This window comes from Nicotiana sylvestris, chromosome 9, assembly GCF_000393655.2.
Source record: "Nicotiana sylvestris chromosome 9, ASM39365v2, whole genome shotgun sequence".
Lineage (NCBI taxonomy): Eukaryota > Viridiplantae > Streptophyta > Magnoliopsida > Solanales > Solanaceae > Nicotiana > Nicotiana sylvestris.
Genome location: NC_091065.1, coordinates 3,648,366 through 3,670,349, shown reverse-complemented (window position 1 = coordinate 3,670,349; position 21,984 = coordinate 3,648,366). Strand labels below are relative to the sequence as shown.

The 21,984-nt window shown below is 37.6% G+C and overlaps 1 protein-coding gene across 2 annotated transcripts; it reads right to left on the bottom strand.

The window, feature by feature from the left end:
• Positions 1-1,762: 1,762 nt before the first annotated feature.
• LOC104236673 (serine/threonine-protein phosphatase BSL3-like) lies at positions 1,763-20,362 on the bottom strand. 2 transcript variants are annotated; one of them, XM_070155741.1, is made up of 22 exons: positions 20,138-20,362; positions 19,657-20,044; positions 18,047-18,107; positions 17,872-17,950; positions 17,708-17,790; positions 17,491-17,585; positions 17,312-17,411; positions 16,105-16,174; positions 15,132-15,233; positions 14,977-15,058; positions 14,640-14,819; positions 12,281-12,554; positions 11,949-12,180; positions 11,565-11,735; positions 8,442-8,680; positions 4,025-4,109; positions 3,843-3,941; positions 3,571-3,770; positions 3,417-3,492; positions 2,719-2,854; positions 2,483-2,613; positions 1,763-2,394 (listed from the first exon to the last, which is right to left on the bottom strand). In XM_070155741.1, the coding sequence occupies exons 2-22, from the start codon at positions 20,012-20,014 to the stop codon at positions 2,311-2,313; spliced, it is 2,937 nt and encodes a 978-aa protein (XP_070011842.1). In that variant the 5' UTR covers positions 20,015-20,044; positions 20,138-20,362; the 3' UTR covers positions 1,763-2,310. The 2 variants fall into 2 exon arrangements, with proteins under 2 accessions (XP_070011842.1, XP_070011841.1); XM_070155740.1 differs by having other exon boundaries at positions 19,657-20,361.
• Positions 20,363-21,984: the final 1,622 nt, after the last annotated feature.

Sequence of the window (21,984 nt, the reverse complement as noted above, 5' to 3'; positions counted from 1 at the left end):
ATCAGCTCGAGGATACTGTCCAAACATCGGTTTGTTTTATATTCTTATCAATTTCATCACTTATTCCTAAATTAACCAATTGGTATTAAGTGAAATCATGTATCTTTAAAACCACATTGCAAGTTTAATTGTTACTGGCAAACAAGCTACTATCAAACTTTCCACCTTTATATATTACTCTCATACAAAAGAACTTCTTTAGGCAACTATTGCTGTGATCCGATAATATGATTTGGTGGCACAGAAAGAAACAAAGTGAAGAGAAAATGCCAGAATATTTGAAGAAAACATTCCTCTTTTTCTCCTTTAACTTCCTGTGATTTGTGACTGTAAAAATATAGTTATTACGAGAATGCATGAGAGCCATGCAGATAACGAATGAGATTCCTAAGCTACGTTTCCGAACTAATAATAGGACACGTTATGAACATATTATGGGCAGACAACCTTGGCTTGAACTAGGGGCTTTCTCTTTTGTATGGTTGCATTTGTGCTTATAGTTAATTTGGAATAGTTTTTGAGATGTGATTTCTGCTTCTTCTTTTTTGGTATTTGATATTTGGTGCAGTTTTTGGTATTTGCGATTTTTAGTATCTGATGAAACTTTTCTGGTGTTCCTATTTAGATCCTTTTTTTCAAAGTTCTCATTAAATCTAACAACCAAAAGTTTGTTATATATTTAATGCAGGCTAAAAATGCTTGCTAAAAATGCTCACCTTTCAAAACTGCTCAGGAATATAGTTAGGGGTCATTTAGTACGTAGGATAAGGGATAATAACCTCGCAATTAGATACGAAATAATTTTATCTTGCATTTGATTGAATTTTTGAATTCGGGATAAATTAATCCCATATTGGGTATTATTCTATCCCATTTGAGTGAAATAATAATTTCGGGATTAATTAACCCCGGAATAAATACTAAAATGACAAAGATGCCTTTCTCCAAAGTCAGTCCCCCAAAGTTTTTAAACAATCCAAGGTCAAAATTAAAAATAAAAATTTATCTCTAACTTATCTAGTATATACCGAACTCATTTTGTATTATTCCCCGTAGATCTTATTTTTAGTCCAACCAAAAATCTTCCAGTAAAAATGTATTCACAAAATAATTCCTTTATTATTTAATTAACATATTATAATCCCATTATTATAAATTTGGGGTAACTTGTTCCCCAACCAAACGACTCCATAAGTTGTAATTTTAAGCCTACCCCAAACATAAGGAACAAGTTTTCATTCTAAGGCTAATTTGTAACATCACTGTTAGAACAAAGTAATTCTGGTCTAAAGGAAATTGGATGCAATCAAAAGGTAACTTCCATATGAAATGAAGTTGGATCTTTAAGGGAATATACAACAACAAACAACAACATACCCAATAAAATCTCACAGTCTGGGGAGGATAGTGTGTTACGTAGACTTTACTCCTACCTCATGGAGATAGAAAGGTTTTTTCTAAAGCTTTTTCTGAAGACCCTCGACTCAATGAAAACTTCTAGGTAGTATGTAACATAGAAAATAAAAGAGAAAAATAATCAGCTATTCCTCTCAACAAACAACAGCATACCCAATAAAATCTCATAGAGTCAGGGGAGGATAGTGTGTTACGCAGACTTTACTCCTACCTCATGGAGATAGAAAGGTTGTTTCTAAGGCTGTTTCTGAGGACCCTCGGCTCAATGAAAACTTCTAGGGAATATGTAACATAAAAAATAAAAGAGAAAAATAATCAGCTATTCCTCCTCTCTCATTGTCTCTCATTGTCTTGTGATAGAAAGCTTCTCTTCTTCAAAAGTACTTACATTGTACAAGGTATCATCACAAATTACACAAACACACACTCTCTATGATACAAGAACTCCCACTAAGATTTCAGGATTATATATCTCACCAATAATATTATAGGGGACCTCAACTCCTCTTTTACCATAGACAAAAATAATACACCTAAACGAGGAAAAACATATATATCACTAAGAATGGAAAAGTAAAATAAATAAAACAAAATCCAGCACTACAGACCCTTGATAACGGGGGAAGACTCTAATTCCTTCTACCTGCCTTGGCTCAATATACAAAGGGCAATTCTATAACCCAACTGCTTCCAGCAAGATGAACTGAATCCAATCTTGCTGTGTCTGAGGCCTGTCAATTCTGTCGAAGACCCCTGTGGCAGCGAAGCCTCATCTCTTCAGAAGATATCTATAACTCTGCCATTTTCGAAAATGGCATCACGCTATGTACATGTAACTGGAATTCCCCGACGTTAGCATGAGCCTGAAGTGTAGGAATCAATCTTCACTATTATCTAAATCCAAGCAAGAGAACCTCGATCATTGGCAGTTTGAGGACGACCTCTAGTTGGCGTAGGTGGTCTGTTAGCATTTAGCTCCTACTCCAACAAATAAATGTAAACAAGATTAACATAGATCGAAGCAAATATGTCGGGAGTCAAAGCAAAAGATCTAGAAATAATGAACCTGCATCCAAGTGTCTTCCATACGCTCAGGTGAATTTTCAGGTGATGCTGGTGGCAATGGGTGAATAAGTTTAGGAACCACAACAAGATCTCTACCCAATACCAAGATTGCACCAGCATTATTAGCAGTACCTGCAGTAATAAGTTTTATATAAGAGAAACCTGGAAAATATCTCATAAAGATAAAACCACTATCTAGAGTAGAAAACCTTCCAAACATCTAAAATAAGAACATACCACAGTAATTGGTGGCTGAAAAAAGAGTAATTAAATGACCCTGAGCAAATCGTTCAAAGCCATCCATCACGCACTCGTGTGCTCGCACTATTAGTTGTAGATCATTGTTGTTGCAAAATTCCATCACACGATCAGGCTGCACAGAGGGAATGGCCGTACATGAGGGCACAGGAAATGCTAGAGAAACTACACGCAACCAAATACCTTTAGAAACAAGATAGAAGAATAACCTATGAATAACAAAACCAGAATTCAGCAGAAAACGAAATGATATTCCCGATACCTATAACAACCTTTTGGATACCAACTGACTGAACCAAAATACCATTTGAAGGACTCATGAGTGCAATTGTCTTGAAACAAAGAAATTTCACAAAAAGATAAAAATTGCTCAAATCCTTTAAGCTAAAAGGTAGAATTATCGCAAGAGGCAGGATTACAGAAGATCCTCAAAAAAATTGCACTAAAAAGGGACGGAAAAACACAGCCTATCAACGTGACAAAATAAGAATAATGGAGGGCAGGTGGAGACTGACTTTTTGGTTCAAATGCCAGTTCCTTCTGTACTGGGTCCTTTGTAAGTAAATACAGCTTATTCAACTGAAGAAGAATGTAGAAGCTTCCAAAAACTTAAATTCTGTGCTTAAGTGAATCAATTTCATTAACCTGAAAGAAGATACCAAAAGACATTTACTCACCCCAAAAGTAACCAATCCAGGACCTCTTGCATTTGGTCTTAATCCTTCAACGCTATCATTTTCTGTTGGGTCAGACCTGGATACACAGATTAATGTGAGAAAATAAGAGATCATTAAAAATTAGTGACAGAAGAAAAAGAAAAGACAGACTGACCACAACAAATCCATCAAAATGATCGACCCTGCTTCCATGGTGATAGGACGCTGTATATTCTCTATCTGTTCTACATGATTAATTGACCTTCCAATACCACCGTGCATACAGATTATTTTTTTCTCAATTAGTGCTGCCAGAGGAAGCCAATTGAACAACCTATTGATCCGATGCCAAGCCCAGATTCCATCTCTCTCACCCTGTTCCAGATATGAACGTCAGTAGCTAACTCGGAAACTGAAGGAGTTTTTTCCCAGTAAATGATACCATACCATGCGTTCAATGCACTCAATTCGGAAGCCAAAAAGAGCATTAATATCTGCCGCTTCATGGTTCCCTCGAATTAAATGAACGTTGTGGGGATACTCCACCTAAAGCAACCGTTTATCGGCATTAAAATCAATTGATTAATTCAGAAAGTAAAAGCACAACAACATCCACATAAAACAGGTACCTTTAAAGCAAGGAGAAGAGTCATGGTCTCCAAGCTGTGCTGGCCCCTATCAACATAATCTCCTAAGAAGAGATAATCGATGTACCTGATGATCATACACAAAGAAATGCAAGAATCATACAACAAAATCAGCATCGCGATGAACTAAAACCACACTAACTGCACCTTTTTTTCTATAAGGTAAAATACTTATCGATTTCTGGAAATTCCCTGTATAATCAAATCACCTCATGAGTGCACCAAAAAGAAACTAGAAGACAAGAAGCTATCCCTCAAATGTACAGAATCATTCTCAACCCCCTTAAACGCTCTTCTATTTCTCTGTTCCCATGTAACCGACACAAGAGCTTGGCGGCCACACCCCATGTTGTGGGTCTTCCCTTCATTCTTCTACAAGCCCAACTAAATAGTGCCAACCCTTAGGGGTTGTTTGGTTCAATTGTGGGATAAACAAGGATATCCATGTGCTGGGGTATCCCATTGAATTAGCAATCCCACCTTCTATATGGGATAGCTAATACTACCATTATGGTATAAAATTTGTATTGGTACTAGCTAATACCCATAACCAAACATGGGATAAATACAATCCCAAATTCTATAACGGGATTAGTATCCTTATCCCGGTAATTGAATGACCCCTTGCTGTATATTAACATGAAAAGAACTAATTTGACTACGATGATCAATCCAAGAATGGTAGTCCTAGTAGAACATAGAGAAACAGAACACAAAGAGGGGGAAGCAAAACTACTACTAAATTACAAGAGTCTAAGAAGGGATCTAATTACATCACAAATAGGATATGCATTTACAATGATAGGTTGATACTGACATTTTAATTTTATTTTAAATCAGCACTGACATTTCAATATCATGATAACATATAATCTCTTACTCATTTACAGAATTCAGGAGGAAAAGGTTTTTTCCATCTACAAGATAATAATCTTTTTTTTCCAATATGCTTGAAGTGGTGTCTTTTTAGTTTTTGGACCCTCCAACTTCTATTATAGTCTTCACCCTCTATTTATTTGCTTTGGACTTCCCTACATATCTTGGTCCCTTATGCAACAACCCAGTGTGGTCCCACAAGTGGGGTCTGGGGCAGTGTTTTAAAAAGCGGCAAAGCGATCGCTTTAAGGGAGAAGCGACGCGAAGCGATGCCTTGTCGCTTTTCCATGCCTGAGGCGAGGCGACCACACGAAGCGCTCACTTCAGTAGAAGCTATCACGAAGCGAGAAGCGACAAAACGCTCGCTTTTGTGGTGGAGGGGGTCAGTTTTAAGAAAAAAAAAGTTTGGGTCTGTTTTTTTATTATACAAAACAGACCCCTAACCTAAGTAAAGACCATTTCTCTCAAAATCAATTGCTGCTAGGGTTCAAGACTTCAACAGAGAAGCTCCAGGTTATTTTTCTTCTTTCTTCTTCTTCTCCTTTTTTTCTTTCTTCTTTCTTCATCTTGTTCTTGTCCAGGCACCTGCTCATAGCTAGGGAAGGTGTGAAATTTTTTTTCTCCTTTTTTTCTACTTATTTAGTATTTTAGCCTTTATTAATTAATTTGTATGTGTATTTCACTTTATAAAGTTAATTATTGAGTGTGTGTGTGTGTATATATATATATTATATTTCAGTTTATTTGATTAGTATTTTAGCCTTTATTTATTAATTTTTATGTGTATTTCAGTTTGTAAAGTTAATTATACATATATATATATATATATATATATATATATATATATATATATATATATATATATATATATATATATTATTTTCAGTTTATTTGATTAGTATTTTAGCCTTTATTTATTACTTTTTATGTGTATTTCAGTTTATAAAGTTAATTTTTATGTGATTTTGCTTGTCCTATGGTTTATGGAGGAATTGGTGATAGTGGTACCTACTTTTAAGTTTTTAAATTGAACTTTTTGATTATTTATATTATGTCTTTGCAAGGTTTACATTATGTTTTTTAAGAATTGCGCTTCACTTCAATGAAGCGTGCGCTTCGCTTTTGAAGCGAGGCGAGCCCCTGTCGCTTTTTTGCGCTTCTCGCTCTCAAAAACACTGGTCTGGGGAGGGTAGGATGTACGCAGCCTTACCCTTACCCTGGAAGGGCAGAGAGACTGTTTCCGATGCACCCATCTAAAATTTTACAAATCCGGCTCTTTCTCCAGAGTTGAAATTTGAATTAAAGTTTGGCTATGCTGGTCCTTTATGTTGTACTTTTCTGTGCACTACCCTGTAGTATGCTCTCCATGAGCATACCAAGATATCAGTTTTCAACATCCAAGTTGTTCCTCTGGTAATCTTCCTCGACTCTATCCGTCAACACAACCCAAATAAATATTGAGTATGTCTGTCTCTAAGGAAAAAGCTAAGTGGTTGAGGCAGAGGCATAATAGCAACCTAGAGATCTTAGGTTTAAATCCCAACAATAACACTCAATAAGCTCATCTGCTCTAATCTTTAGTGGGTAGGAGTGCGTGACACCTATACTTGTGGGATGTAACAGCTTGCACCACCAAATCTTGCTTTTATTCTGACTTTTAGTCTGCAACTAGTGCATAGCTCATTCTTCTCGGTCTATATTCCTATCTCTTCCAATTACTCGTAATTTTGGCCACTACTTCAACAATATTCTCAATTAGTCTGTCGTCCATAATTGTTGATTATTTGAAGGATAACGGCAGTACTCCCTCCTATTTCCTCTAGTTTCTTCGACTTTAACGTATTTTCCATACCAATAATGCCTTTTCAAGAGCTCAAGGTCGTACGGCTGTGCCTTTCTCTTCACAAGGCTTTGGCTCTGCTCATATTCTAAAAAGTTGCGCTCACAAAATCACATCAAATAGAAGGCTATATTCATCCAAAGATTCCTGCTTCTATGTTCATCTACGAATTCCACAGCTCACATTAGGCTCTTAGTTAGAGGACTATTTTGTAATATATTTCTGATTTAAAGAATGCGTCATCTTAGAGTTACATCGCTACCAAAATATAGCTTCCCTTTTGCACCCTACCCCAAAAGAAAAACTTCTCTAATTCACCATTTAATTCACCAGAATGCGGTGCCTTAGTTATAACTTGTGCATAACTCATTCTTCTCGAACTATTCATCCTATTTCTTCCAACTACGGTACGGTATTTGGGGCTACCACCTTTCCCAACAAAATGTTCAATTATTCTCATCCATGTTATTGATTATTTGCATAACCATGGTACTCCTATTTCCTCGACTTTCCTTCTATTTTTATGTATTTTCCACAGCGACAATGCCTTTTGACAAGCCTTTATTCATATGGCAGTACATTTCTCTTGCAAAGGTTTTGGGTCTGCCTTGTATCCAACAATTTTGTGCTCATCAAATCACAGCACATAGTAGGTTCTTTTCATCTACAGATTCCTGCTGCTATGTTCATCTAGGAACACCTGCCCATAAACTACACTTCTTCTTTATGTCATTTCATACCAAGTCACTGTTATATGTGAATTTGCTCAAGAGTCTTCCTTTCACCCAAAAATGATGTGGTCCTTTCTGCTCTGACAGCCAGATTTTCCCAACTGTAGCATTCCGATAACATATCACATCGTTGTACTTGTATACAAGGCTAAAGTTACTATATGATTGGATACCCAATAACTTTGATACCCCAAAAAGATCAGATAAAGCAAATTTCCACACCCATACCCCAGCATGGTATATGTAAGGTTTCTCCCACCGGTGAAAACGAGAATTTGAAACTGCACTTTAAGGTGGTAAAAAAATAAATATTATGAACAAGCTTGATAACATGCAAAAAGTGGTTAAATAGATCTGCTAAACATATGCTTTTAGCTATTTCATTGACCTCGAAATGTTCTTGTTTGATCTGGTGCAAGTTTGTCCAGAATGCTTTGCAAGATTGGCATCCCTATTTCAAACTAATTTTTAAAAGTACTTACATTTTCCTTAGTACATAAAAGTACTTCATTGGATTTCTCACTCCTCATTACATTCTTCCCCTTTTCTTTGCATGCCTTAGGAAGGTTTTTATATATCTTTTGGTAACAGATTGGAGGTATATAATTTATTAATGTAAAGGGAAATTCCCATATACAGATGTATACAAAGTAGAGGATCTCAGAAGCTCAAACAAAAAATGATTCTCTACAAATAGCAACCAATGCATGTGCTTCCTAATTACCAGCAAGCTTTTAGCAAGAGCTAATTTTAGATGACAAAAAAAAAGGTGATTTTCATTCATTCTCAATATTGTCTCAAGGTATACTGAGACTGTCGTTCCCCAAGTACTTTATGCATATAAAAGAGTATGGCAAATTCACAGACAAGGAACCGAGCCAACCTAGGGTGTTGAAAGGGCACCCTTGGATAGAACAAGAAATATGGAGAAGGATTGAGTCAAGGCACTTACGCTATGTCCCCAGCAGTTGATGGGGAACCATACTCATCAAAAAGGCGCATGAGATCCCCAAATTGCCCATGCAAGTCACCAAATATCTTAATAGGAGCCCTTAGCTGTAAAACACTAGGTTCACTGGAAAATATTCTTTCTGCACTATCACAGAGATCAGCTATCTCATTGCAATCCAAGAAAAATTGCCGTCTGACAGGCGGCTTCCAACCTCGAGGTTTCAAAAGATGGGCAATCACCTGAAACAATAAGGAAAAGAAAAATATAATAAAACCAAATAAGCAGTTGTCCTTTATAATAAAAGATATATCAGCCAAAGCTAATAACAGGATACTCGTTCAAGCAGATGGAGTGTTTTCTTTTTTCAGGTATTGACAATAGTTAACTCTGTATGTGTGAGCTTTCTCACATTGTCGTTCCCAAGCCCGGATAAAGGAGGGTCGTGGTAGGCTGGCAGCCAGCACCCAGTGAAAAACTAACCAATTCATGATGAATCTCACAATACAGATACCTGGTCAGTGTGGATTCATATAGCCTACGCCAACTTATTTGGGACTGAGAATAGTTATGTGGCCAGTACTTCGGATGTTATCCAGGAGGACAGTTCCAGATGTCTTCTCTACACGTCTCTTCCCATATCTCTCCCCTCTCCCCCAAAAACTTCCTCACATCCCACCTTTCTAATCCTCCTAGATCATAAAATAAAGCAGGCAAGATAAAACCTAATATTTTTTTATGTTTTCTTCACTTTAAAGTACCTTTCTCCAATTTTCCCCACTTCTCCATTCAGCTTGTTAGAGACCGGAAATTTTCCTAGAAACTCTGGTTATTACCAACGTCCCATAATTTTTTTCCCTTGATTAGATGAATAAGCCGAATTTGTTTGGGTTTAAGCTTGTCAACTCTCTTCGGATTTTTCCCATCTCCCTGCTCAAGCTTTCACTAATTAGACATAGATAAAAATGTAATTTGCAATCTGATATTCCTTGCATTTCATGTGCCCAGTAAGCAACTTTCTTTTTCTTTTATCGGCATGATGATGCCCTACATTTAGCATCTCTTACCAAGCTGACTCCAAAATGTTTAGGGTGGTTAACTGACTTGGCAAAAAATAGAAAGAGGAGAGTTCAAATTCCTAGTACAAAAAACCAACAAAGGCCAAAAGAGTCCCCATCATGAATGTGTAATCAAGAGTAAGACATAGGCATCCCAATGGTAGAAGGAGGACAATAAGGAGAATATTCATGGAGTTAGATTCACTATTCCAACTTCCCCCCACCCACCCCACCCACCCCAAAAAAAAGAGAAAGAAAATCTTTTCTTTTTTTACTAAATTTCCCCTTCTCCCCCTACGTATAATACACACAAAAAAATACCATACAGGGGAAGAACGAACAAATACATAAAAGTTCAATTTGATGTCCTAATCCCCAATGCATCACATCCCCAGTCTATAGAAACCCAAGTCTACATATCCAAGTCTTTGTTACTTATCTCAGTCCATCGCAAGAGAGGTCCATCTTTTACTTTAAAAAGGCAGTAAGCTGAAGCAAATTCATTAACAAATACTTCATCAAAGATGAGGAGAAAGAACCCTAACATTATAGCATCAGCTATGTTCGTTCGAAAACAGAATAGGGCAAATACAGAAGGCATATACCCAGTCCAAAATAAAAGCATTGTTTTTTTATTTTATATTTTAATAATCGTGTGTTCGGGCCAGCTTGTGCGCCCTCAACTAATTCAGGGGATACATGCTACCTCCCACCAGCAACCGGTACCAGGTAACTCTATCCACCAAGACTTGGATAAATGGGAAGAAATCACCATGTGTTTTTGTCTCCGCTAGGATTTGAACCTGAATCCTCATTTTCTCAACCCACTTCATTGACCACTAGGTCACACCCTTGGGTGCAAGTAAAGGCATTATTAAACTTTTTCATTGGGAAACCCACGCAATTCCTTTCTAGTAAGTCTTAATTTTTTTATCTCTATCCTCTATATGATGGCTGTTATGATTCTCCCAATAAAATTTTAGAGAGGATATGTAAAAAGTTGTTCTTTCAGAAAGCTTTTTGTGCAACAAAAGGGTCTATATACCTTTCTTTCTTCTGCCATGTAAACACTTTGAGTCCCTATCTGGCTCTTAATGTCATGTATATACTCCTGGCTAGGCAGCCTAACTACAGAAAGGGGGGGGGGGGGCTCAATGCACTAAGCTCCCGCTATGTACTGGGTTTGGGAACAGTCGTACCACAATGTGGTCTATTGTACACAATCTTACCTTGCATTTTTGTAAGGGGCTATCTCTAAAGCTTGAACCCGTGACCTCATGCTCACATGATAGCAACTTTACCTTTGAGCCAAAGTCAACCCCCCCCCCAATAAAAAACCCCTGACACACGCATATAAGTTGAAATTTTACCAATTAGGTCTAACAAGCATCCCCTGACACTAAATGAGGATATGGTAAATAGATAGCCAAACTTGAAACAAAACATAAAGCAAACAAGTCGAGACCAAATAAAGATATCAACAAGAAAAAAGAGAGAGAAAGAAAAGAAAAAGAAAGAGACGAGGGAAACAAAGAGGAGAGAGACTCAAACATCTTTGAGTAAATAAAATGAAGCAGCTTTTTCAACAAAGCATGCATTACTTTCACCGTACTGTTGAAATTACTCTACAACTACAACCAATATTTGCTCTTTTTCCTGCATAATAACATCAAAGCATACGCATGTAACTGCAGTGATGGAAACTGGAGAGCAGTGGCGGAGGCAGGATCTCCACGAAGGGGGTTCAAAAAATAATTTGTATCTAGTGGGAATTGAACTCATGACCTCATGTAGATTTTGACCCCCCTTGACCACTAAACTACACTTTTAGATTGTGTTAAGGGGGTTCAAAACTTAATATATAGAGGTAAAAAACAGATTTTGCCTTATATATACAGTGTATTTTTTCGGCGAAGGGGATTCGGGTGAACCCCCTTGCGCCCCCCTAAATCCGCCCCTGCTGGAGAGTACACAAGTTTGTCAGTCACCCAGCAGAGGTGTCATGGCAATGCCATAGTACTCATTGCTTATCAAGATTAGTTGAAGCACATTAGTGAAATCATCATACCTTTTTGGGAACACTGTTGACAGACATTTGTCTATCCAAGAGTTTTCTTGCTGCTGTTGCATTTTCTGGAGTTCCATAACTTACTCGCCTGCCTTCATTTTCAAATTGATCAATTGAAAGTTGTCGCACCATACCACCTAGGGCACCCCCAGTCTCTGCAGCTACAACCACCTACAGATGCATTAAATATATTTAATCAGTTATGTACGAATTTAATCTGATCCGAAAATATGTATGTTGCTCAGACTCTTCGAAAATATCGTCGGGTGCGTGTTGGATCCTCCAAAAGTAGTGTAATTTTAGAGGATCCAACACGGGTGCAGAAGCATTTTGGAGAGTCCTTACAACATAGGAAAACATATCATAAGGCATAGGATTACTGACAGCACGGTGATGCAGCCTAACTCCAGTGGGTGTCGAATTATTTGAATCAGGTTTGATTAAGGTAGATGCCTGTTCACCACTTGGTGTTGCCTCCGCTCCGCGATCCCTATCCGGAAGTTCGACTTCCCCATTACCTTGTTGTCGAGCTTTGGCAGCCGCTAGTGCAGCAGTAATGGCCTCTGCTTCTGCTGCAGAGGCCTCCACGAGGTATTCAACACCTTTGCCGAGTTTCCTGCAAACGAAACCGTGAGGGATGGAATTCAGAAAATAAAGATGCAATAAACGAAAAAACAGAAGCAGATATTGTTATACTTATGCAACTGCAAACTCACCGAGAACCTTGAAGCACAGCATTTTCAGTGCTTATATCAGTAAACATATCACCATTTACAGGGGGTGCAACAGGATTTCCCAATACAACTGAACCATCATTAACTGCCTCTGGAACTGTTTCCCTTGTTCTTTCATCACCATATCCGTACCTTCCGGTTATCCTTCCTTCTTGCATATTAGATGCTGCAGCTGCAGCGGCTGCGTGTGAAGCTGCACTTGTTGTTTCAGCAGCAGCCAAGTCTTCAGCGACAAGCAAGTCATCTAGCAGTACCCCTGCGACAAAAACACCAACTCAGATGCCGTCTCAGAAATACGAAAATATCACCAAGCTACACAGAGATTTCTAAACATCAGCCATTTCTTAACATCAAAAGCAAAATTGCATAAACTAGGAAATTATCTAAATAACTGCTCCTAGGCACATAACTCATTACGGTACTTTGTTAAGCAAGTATATTTCATAACAATAGTTTTATATAAGTAGATGTCTCCTATTCAAAAAATATAAGTAGATGTCACTACGGTACTCCGAAAAATGTGACAGCTACGAGATTAGCTAAGACTCATGCATCTGGCAGTATTTTGGTACCTATAGTTTGGAACGTCTATAATTGCATAATTTGGACAGAGACTGCAACAATCCGAGAAACAATTTTAATCTGAAGTCAGCCAATTATTGCTACAGCTTCAATAATGGTTGCAGTTTCTATTACATATCCAAGAGTCCAACACTTTATCAGGAGTAACTTCAATGAAAGTTTCTAAGACATGTATTCATAATAACTGCTCCTAGGCACACATTTCATTATAGTACTTTCTTAAACAAGTATATCATAATAATACTTCATATAAGTAGATGTCATTACAGTACTTGGAAAAGATGTAAGAGCTAGGAAATTAACTAAGATTTTGGCCCACTGCACTAATTAAAATCCTTCAATTGGGAGAGCTAACTACAAGGTGCAAACAAAGAGCATCCATGCTAGTTGCAATGCCCCAGGCAAAAGTTGGTCAACCAAGAAATTCTGGGCTAATCAAACCTTTTACATTGACAAGAGACATGCCTTCTTAATATTTCGGTCCTTAAAAGACGCGCAAATTGAAACACTAGTTTCTGTTGCAGACTAATATATGAGCAAACCTTTTCTAATCAATCATATGGTCATACAATTCTACATGGTAGGAGGTTGTGAGTCTGAACCTCTTTGCGACCCATTATCAAAAAGAATTTCAGAGTGCTTAGCCAAAGAAAAAGAATCAGGCCCACACGTAAGAGGGCGTATTACAAACCAATATAAAAGTAAATAAAAATTGTACTCCTAACAACTTAAGCTTTTAGTGGACACACATTTCATCAGTTTCAGTCTTCAAAATCAGCGCTTAGTATTAGCTATATCAGCATCACTAAGGCTTGCAGTCTAGGCACAAAGGCAAATTACACGATGAACCTATGAAAGACAGAATCCACTTATTAGAAACTATAAAAAGAGTGACTCATGGAAAACCAGTTAGTCTTGTTAGAATGTGTATCCGTTCATTAAGAAGTTTTTTAACTATTATAAGGTATATAACTGTTTAATTATCTCACTCAGCTACTCAATTGGTATAGCATAAAGTAGACAGTTTTTATCAGTAAAAAAAGTCCGCAGCTACCTTACAAATGTTATCCATAATCAGTGGGACCAGGGATAGATTAGAAAACAATGTACCAAGAAATACACCAGAGCTATTGCCCTCACGCATTCCAAAAACTTCCATTTTTTCTATCTTATACTTTAAGGGGTCGTTTCGTATGATGAATAAGCAAATATAATCCTAGAATAAAAATCTAGTACCGCATTATCCCTTGTTTAGTTACTAATCCTAGGATAAGTTATCCCTGGATTAAAAATAGTACCGGAATAATTTATACCTACCAGAAAGTGGCATAGTAATCCCAGAATAAGTTATCCTAAGTTAAAGCAGTAAAATTGACAATCACATGATTAATACAACATACCAACCAGTCAATAAGAAATAAAACCAGGATAACTAATCCCGGCATAACTAATCTCGGTATAACTAATTCCAACATAACTAATCCCAGCATAACTTGTCTTCAGACCAAACAACCCCTACAACCCCTAGAAGTCTAACTAAGAACATGATTTAGCTGGGCTACCTTATAAACACATAAACCAAACAGCACATTCTCAACAGCCCCATGGAAGAAGAAAAGATATAGAACTTAGTAAGTCTCAGTTATTCTTTTTTATAAATAAAAAAAAATATCTTCTGACCATATTCCAAGAAGTGAGAATAGTTGACATCTGAAGATCAAATAAGAAAGCAATCAAGATGTCTATCTTCTAGCATTACCGCCACGCAAACCACCATAGATAAATACCAAGTCACCAACAGCGGCAGCCGCATGCCTACACCGCCTGGTCAATTCAACTGCGGCATCTCCCCCCGCTGCATCTGCACTGTATCTGCCTGTCCTAGGACTGGTGACAACAGATTTTGTGTCACACCACACTCCTGCAGCAGTATCAAGAACTGCCACCAGACAAAAGAAAAGAGAAAGAAATAAAGAAAGAGAAAAATGAACAATTATTAGATTAACATTAAACAAACCATGGTAACAAGAAATAAAAAATTCAAGCAATATCAGTTGTCACCATGAGCAATTCAACAAAACAGCATTGAAAAATACCAGCTATACTGGAAGAGTCCTCCACCATGCGTCCACCACCAAGAGCACCTCCAGAAACATGGAGCCGAGCATTAACAAAAACCTAGAATACCAAATTACGTCTGATAAATACCTTAAAATTTGTGGGAGAAAATTGAGTCATCAGAAACACTTACTGCCGCATGCTGATATCTAGGAGATGGTGACACACCAGGAGCAATGGCCCATTCCCAACGCCCATCTCTATGTTTGGCCAGTCCATATGCACTTGCTAGTGGCTGTGAATCACCAAGGTAAAAGAAATGTTAAAGTACAACCATCACACTAGACCACATACTTAAATCCAAGTCCCCAACATCCACTATACGTGTTAACTGCAGATCAGATCCAAAACCCTAAAAAAGCTTCTTAATGTTTACGATTGTTTAATTAAACTCAAAATCAGACAATTCACGTCACAGCTGCAAATTGGTAAGCTGAACTCGGTGGTTATCTGGAGAGGGACAGTAGTGAGAGCGAGATGGCAAGACGGAGCACAAGGGATCAGGGAGAGAAGACAGGAAAATAGAACTTTAGGAAGTGTAGCCATTGATAATTGTTGCTGACCTACATTAAGTAAATAAAAGTCCCCCTCTTTAACAGCTTAAATTTTAAACGACGTAGTTTCCACAGTTCAACGTGTTATTAGAGCATGCAAGTGGTCCTGGTTTCAAGTCTCAACTTCCACTCACCAATGGAAATATTTTTTCACGTGCTTGACCCAAGGAAAAAAATTAGACCTGCACGTGAGTTGGGACAGAGAAAACTAACACGGCAATATATTGTCCACATAACTGAGGATAGTAATGAAAAACTGGGGAATGTAACTTCACTTAGGTATTTATCCATGAAGGTGACTGACAACAGCTTACAAACTTAGTAACAAAAATGGGAATCATGTACCATCAAGAAGATGGGTTACATCTGTGCGTCAATTCTGTGCGATTTAAGAATATAGAAGAGGAATTGTATTCCTGTTCAAGTTAAAAAGGTAGCTTCATTGGTAACATAGCCTTCTATGTCCAAAGTGAATGGTACTGATAAAAAGTTAACAGATATCAACACAAGAAACATTTTTTTCTTGTTTGCAAGATAACGTGCTTCACTCACCACACTATTGGCATCCCTCCCTCCACAAAGCAGAAGAAGACCATCAGAGCGTGCACTTGCAGTTGCATACCTAGCCAAGTAACACAAGCTGTTAAGCATTTCCTTATAACTTTCATTGGTTGGTCCAGATAAGGATCACAATAATTCATTTTCAGCATCGACCTTATCAGATGAAACTTATGATAATCCACAAAGAAAATTCAAATGGAAATGTTGAACTTTTAGAACCAAACACTTGAAGGGCTTTCCTCGCCAAATAGAACAATTCTGTAGGAACCTTCCTTAAGGGAAAACTAATGGCTAACGTATCCAGCAGTATATCACCAGGCCCTACAGTTAATCAAAGTCCATCTTCCAAATAAGGAAAGAACGCATTTCCCATTTGAACATTTCTTGGCACTTAGGCAAGCATCTACAATAAAACAGAGGCAGCTCTAACAGCGTTCTTGTTAACTGTGTCAAGTCAACAATATAGTACAAAGAGTGTTTGAAATGTATCCCTGATGTTTTTCCATATCCAAAATACATGTCGTAGATTTAATTTTCCTACTTATGTTTAATCTATACTGCAGAAAAATAAGGGAAAGGATCGACCCCTTCTTGGTTCTCCAAAGTCTCTTTTTTCCCCTACATCAATTCCTTGAAACAAAAATAAAAACATCCAGCTCACCCTCAGCCAAAGCCCCAGACCCCTCCCAAAATAAGGGGAAGAGCAAAGAAGCTCAACACATCAGGTTTGGAGATAACAACGAATAACACATTCTAAAGAGACAACAAATAACACATCAGTTTCAGTTTTGTTAATGAAGAATTGTTGCCTCTCCAGATTGAGTAACGATCAAAAACACATTCTAGAGAGACGACAAATCTTTATTAACAACAAATCTTCATTAGTTCATAGAGTAATAAGGACCCACAAAGGAAATAGAGTAATACATGCTTACAATCAAACGATCATATAGATGCACTTTTTAAGTTAAACAAACCACCAACGATGTTTTCCACCATTTGGCACATATACTACACTTACAAATCACTTTTTAAATTGTGAGGATTAGTTACAGTTTCATATAGACATGTAATACTGAAATTTTCTACCATCTAAAGCACAACAGAATAGAAATCATGAAATACTTGCGATGAGGCAACAAGTGAATTAGAGTGCAGTATTAAAGAGATTGAGAGAGAGAGAAAGCATGAAATTTACATGCAAGGAGGAGGACCTTCACCCTCTGGTTCCAATTTTCGCCATTCATATGGCTTTGCAGCAGTGTCCAAAGCCCAAACATCTGCTAGAGGCCGTTTTCCTGAAAATAATGGATCACGTTATGATTTTCTGACCAATATCATTGTTTACAAATGGGGAGGTATCTTCATTAGACTAACCATCATTTCCACCGATTGCCATGAGATATCTTTGCCCTACCAAAGCCATGACATGTCCATAACGAGGTCCTGGACCAGGTCCTTGGACCACAACCCTAAAATGAAAATAGTTATTTCAGTAGCTGTTGTAAAAGATTTTGTCAGCACTTAAATACATTTTCACAGGTCAACAGCAAATACAAGTTCAATGACAACTACAACTATTTCAAGTGCTAACCTGTGCCATCGTGGTCGTTGTTGTTGTGTAAGGTCCAGAACGTGAAGATCCTCAGCTGACAAACCGGCTGGACCAATCCCACCCTAGGATGGATCAGAATAGGCATCTTAAACTTGATGGGGCAGATGATCAAGCACAATGAAAATCTATCAGTTAATACAAACCTGAATGACAACCATAGTTCCTACTGCTGTAGCAACATGAGCAGCCCTCGGCGTCGGGGGCTCTCCAATTGGAGTGAGCCTATAAATATCATCAAGAAACAGAACTACATTTTAACCTTTCTATGGAAGCACAAAAGTGAATGTATCAGATGCCCACCACAGAATCAAGACTTACCTAGACCATTTATTTGTCAAAACATCATAACAGTGCACATCAGCGGTAGCCCCTGCTAAGCCTGAAATCAGACAGAACGCTAAGTTGTTATGATAACTTCAAATCTACCTATTTCAGTTTTACTAGTCAATCAAGGCATGCTTCTGAACAAAAACCCCTCTACCAACTGATTATTCTAGATGAACCAGATTTCACTCTTTCTCGTGGTAAGGAGACTTAGCTCCAGAGAAGCCTCCTCTTCTTGCGTTCCAAGAAGATTCTTCAAGAGAACAGCCAATAAGGGTGTGTGTTTGGCATGGACAAAAATGCTCTTAAGAAAAAGTAGGGAAAGATTTCTTAGATGAAATCATTTTTTATTGTTTGGCTACCTTGAATAGTAGAAAAAGCTTTCCCCAACCAAAATATTTTCCATCAAAAGGGATGAAATAGCTACCGTCATTTATGAACATAAGTCATTTTTCTTTACTAGTATCCCAACTCATACCCATATCATTTTTTTTCAGTCAATGATTTGACATCATCATCAACCTTCAATAATCAGAGATATTACAGAAATGTTATAGTTACATAGTAGTCAACCTCCAACGCTAGATACCACAAACACTATCCTCAAACCATATATTGTTTCATGTTCAATTATTCTAAAAGCATAAAGTTTAAATCCCGAATCCCAAGACAAACGAGTTGTGGTAGAATCCCAAACGCAACCTTAAGACAAAGAGAATATTGAATTGAGTGACCACCTCATCTAAAAGTCACAACAATAACAACAAATTATTGCTATCTGGTATTGTCAAAGGCGAAGCTTTAAGAAGCGCTCCAGGTCTACTGGGGCTTTAAGAGCAAAGTGCAGTTAAAGTGTGGAGGCAGATGTAAAGAGAAGAACTACAAGAAAGCAAAAGCCTAGTACTAAAAGCCAATCAATCACTAAGATGCTTTTCAACTAAGTTGACAGTTTTAGTAAAGAAAGGCGCAACGAAGAAAAAAATAAAAAATACATAAAAAGTAACAGATTCATTTATAATATTTTACTTTAACAATTATTATATCTCTTTCTCGATTATATTTGTTGTTTAATACCGCTCAATCCAAGATAGAATGCATGGGCAACAAGACGCACGCCTTAGTGCCTCACCTACACTCAAGCGCAGCTTAAGTGAGGGAAGCGCTCCCCGAGCTTTTTTGAGCTTCATGGCTTAACTGCATCTTAAATGAGCCTTTGACAAAACTAAGTCTTAGTCCCAAACAAGTTGGCTCTGCTATATGAATCTCACTAGCACGTTACTCCATTTTAACTCATCGCCAATATTATGCAAATACAAATAAAAAATATTAGAAGTTCTGTTCTAAAAGTCCCAACCAACTCAGGAACCAAAAAAACTGAGCCTGAATAAGGTATCAAGAGAATTCAGCATTCAATGAGGAAACATTGTTGGCTCAAACTCTATATATGGTTTAAGAAAATCACTAAATAATAGAGTAATAAATAATTGATTTCAACACAGTAAATCAAATGAGTTAAATAAAATCCCGAACTTGAACCCCATAAAGTTTAAATCTTGAATTCGCTTCTGCAAATAGAAATTCAGTATTCAATTGAGGAAACTTACGAATTCCAGCACTTCCAGGAGAAGAAGGAGCTGGTGCTGAAGCAGCAGAATTCCCCTCAAGCGCAGTAGCACCACCAAATAGAATAAGCCTAGGACCAATATAATTCGAAGTACCCTCCTCTCCAACTGCCGGAACCGCCGTTAGCGTGTGCCCACACCTCGGTCCGGGACCGTCTTCCTTCTTCTCCATAACAGCCTGCACTACCGTGTACGTCGGAGCACACCTCGGTCCAGCAACCGGAGCAGTAGTAACCGGAGATTCACCGACCGGTGACGTGTCCTTAGGCTGCTCCAATGTCGGACCGCCGTTATTCGGATCCTGATCGGGTTCCGACGGCATCGAAGAATCTACGTCCATATCTGAAACCCTAAATCCGAAACTCTAAATCTGCACGAAATGAGAATTTGCAGTTCTCAATAATTTGTAATTTGAGTCAACATATTCTTCAAATTCAAATTCAATACAATTGCAATTGCAAACCCTAGTATCAGATCCTCCGATTCAAATGCCTGAAATTACAATTAAGCCCCTGGAATTCGAGAAAAAGGAAGGAGAGAGAATATTGGAATATTGCAAGATGCTTTCTCTCTCTACCAATACATACAGTTTCTCTCTCTAGAAAAATCTTTCTCTGATTTTCGTTTCTCTCTCTCTACAGAGTGCAGGGCTGAGAATCCGATGATTATTTGACGAAATGACGGCGCTGGAGTACCTGTTTTTACTTTTCAGGATACAGATAGCGATTGTGGGCGTTCGGAATAGTACAACTATTAAAGCATGAAATGCCTAACGTTGATGCACACGCTCTCTATAGATACATTCTTTAAAAAATTTAAATAAATTATGTAACAATAGAATTAGTGGACGTTTGGACATAAGAATTATAAAATTCCGAAAAAAATAAAATATAAAAAAATAAAAATAATTGTGTTTGGACATGAATACAATTTTGGGCTATTTTGATTTTTTATGAGTGATTTGATGGGAAAATTTTGAAAAATAACTTTTTATAGTTTTTCAAATTTTTAAAAATTTTAAAATTCATAGTGAATTTATGGACAAACACAATTTCGAAACAAGTGAATTTTTTTCGAAAAAAAGTGGAAAAAATTATGGTCAAACGGATCCTTAGTATAGTTCTATTTTCGAAAAGGGTTAAATTTTTGTTTTTACTAATAAAAAAGATCTGTTATAATGTTGGTTCATTAGTGCCCTCTGACGTTATAAAAATGGTCCGGAATTACCTTTCAACTGGTAACCGTTCCACCATGGCCAATATTATCCCATATGGTCTGAAATTGTGTGTGGTGGATGCTACATGACATCTCACCTCACCACCCGAACTTCATTTTGGTATTGCATTGACTTCTTTTCTCTGGTCCATTTTGGATTCCTTTCTCCTTCAGCTTAGAGTCTGGATGGAAAAAATGAAGAATCATTAAATCTTAAAAGGAGAAGTAGAGAGATCAACTCAAGTCTTACGTAACGACATTCAATTATTGCTTTGATTTATATACCAAATCCAATTAATTATACTGTAGATAAGCAATATGCTGGAAAGTGTCATATTATTGAAGTTACAAATTATGAAAATAGCTTAGAATTTTGGCCAAAATTCCCTCTTTATTGTAACATTAAGCCTTTCTGGTACACTACTGTTTGACTCAAAAGATATTAAAATATTTTTGAACAAATCAATCAAAAATAAAGGGGTAAATCATAGTCAAACTTAATTGATTCTAGACCGAGCAACTTCGTAATGATGAATATATGGGAGATGAACAAGACATCGCCAATCTCATTAAGATTCAATATTGCATTCCACCTCAGTTTATGAGGAGAGAGAGCTACAGTTGTTTTTTCTTTGAATCCCACAATGGAGCTCTTAGCTCTATTTTTTCTAGATAACCCTAGAGAAGCCCCCCCCCCCTTTGAAAGCCTTCCTGAGATGTATATATAGTCGAAACCTCTTGATCCCCACCGTGATTTGGTGCGCTTGGGTCAGTGGTGCGTTCTAGTCGTGACTCTAGGCATTGCTCTTTTCGATGTGTTCGATATCTTGGAGTAGAAATGAAGTGGACCCTATTGACTTCCACTACCCGATTGCTAAAAAGGGGTCGTGGGTAACCTGGTCGTGGCGGTCAGATTTTAACGGTCAGATTTTGACCAATACAGTTAGTCCCTTCGTCCATCGGGGTCGTCCTTTGTCGGGCTCGACGGACGGATCATGTTTGCAGCATAGTCGAGAGGAATATGACCCCCAATTTTCCGTTCCTTAGTCGCGTTCTGTGGATTTTTTGGCAGAGTAGAGGTGTTCTTTCGGCACT

Excerpts from the sequence above, each read along its gene's own strand:
- LOC104236673 (XM_070155741.1), bottom strand. The coding sequence starts at position 20,014 with ATGGACGTAGATTCTTCGATGCCGTCGGAACCCGATCAGGATCCGAAT. Across the intron at positions 12,555-14,639 it reads CTATGGTGGTTTGCGTGGCG|GGGTACTGCTAGATGACTTG; the intron begins GTAATGCTAGAA and ends TTTTTGTCGCAG. Across the intron at positions 4,110-8,441 it reads TCAACTGCTGGGGACATAGC|GTACATCGATTATCTCTTCT; the intron begins GTAAGTGCCTTG and ends TATGATCATCAG.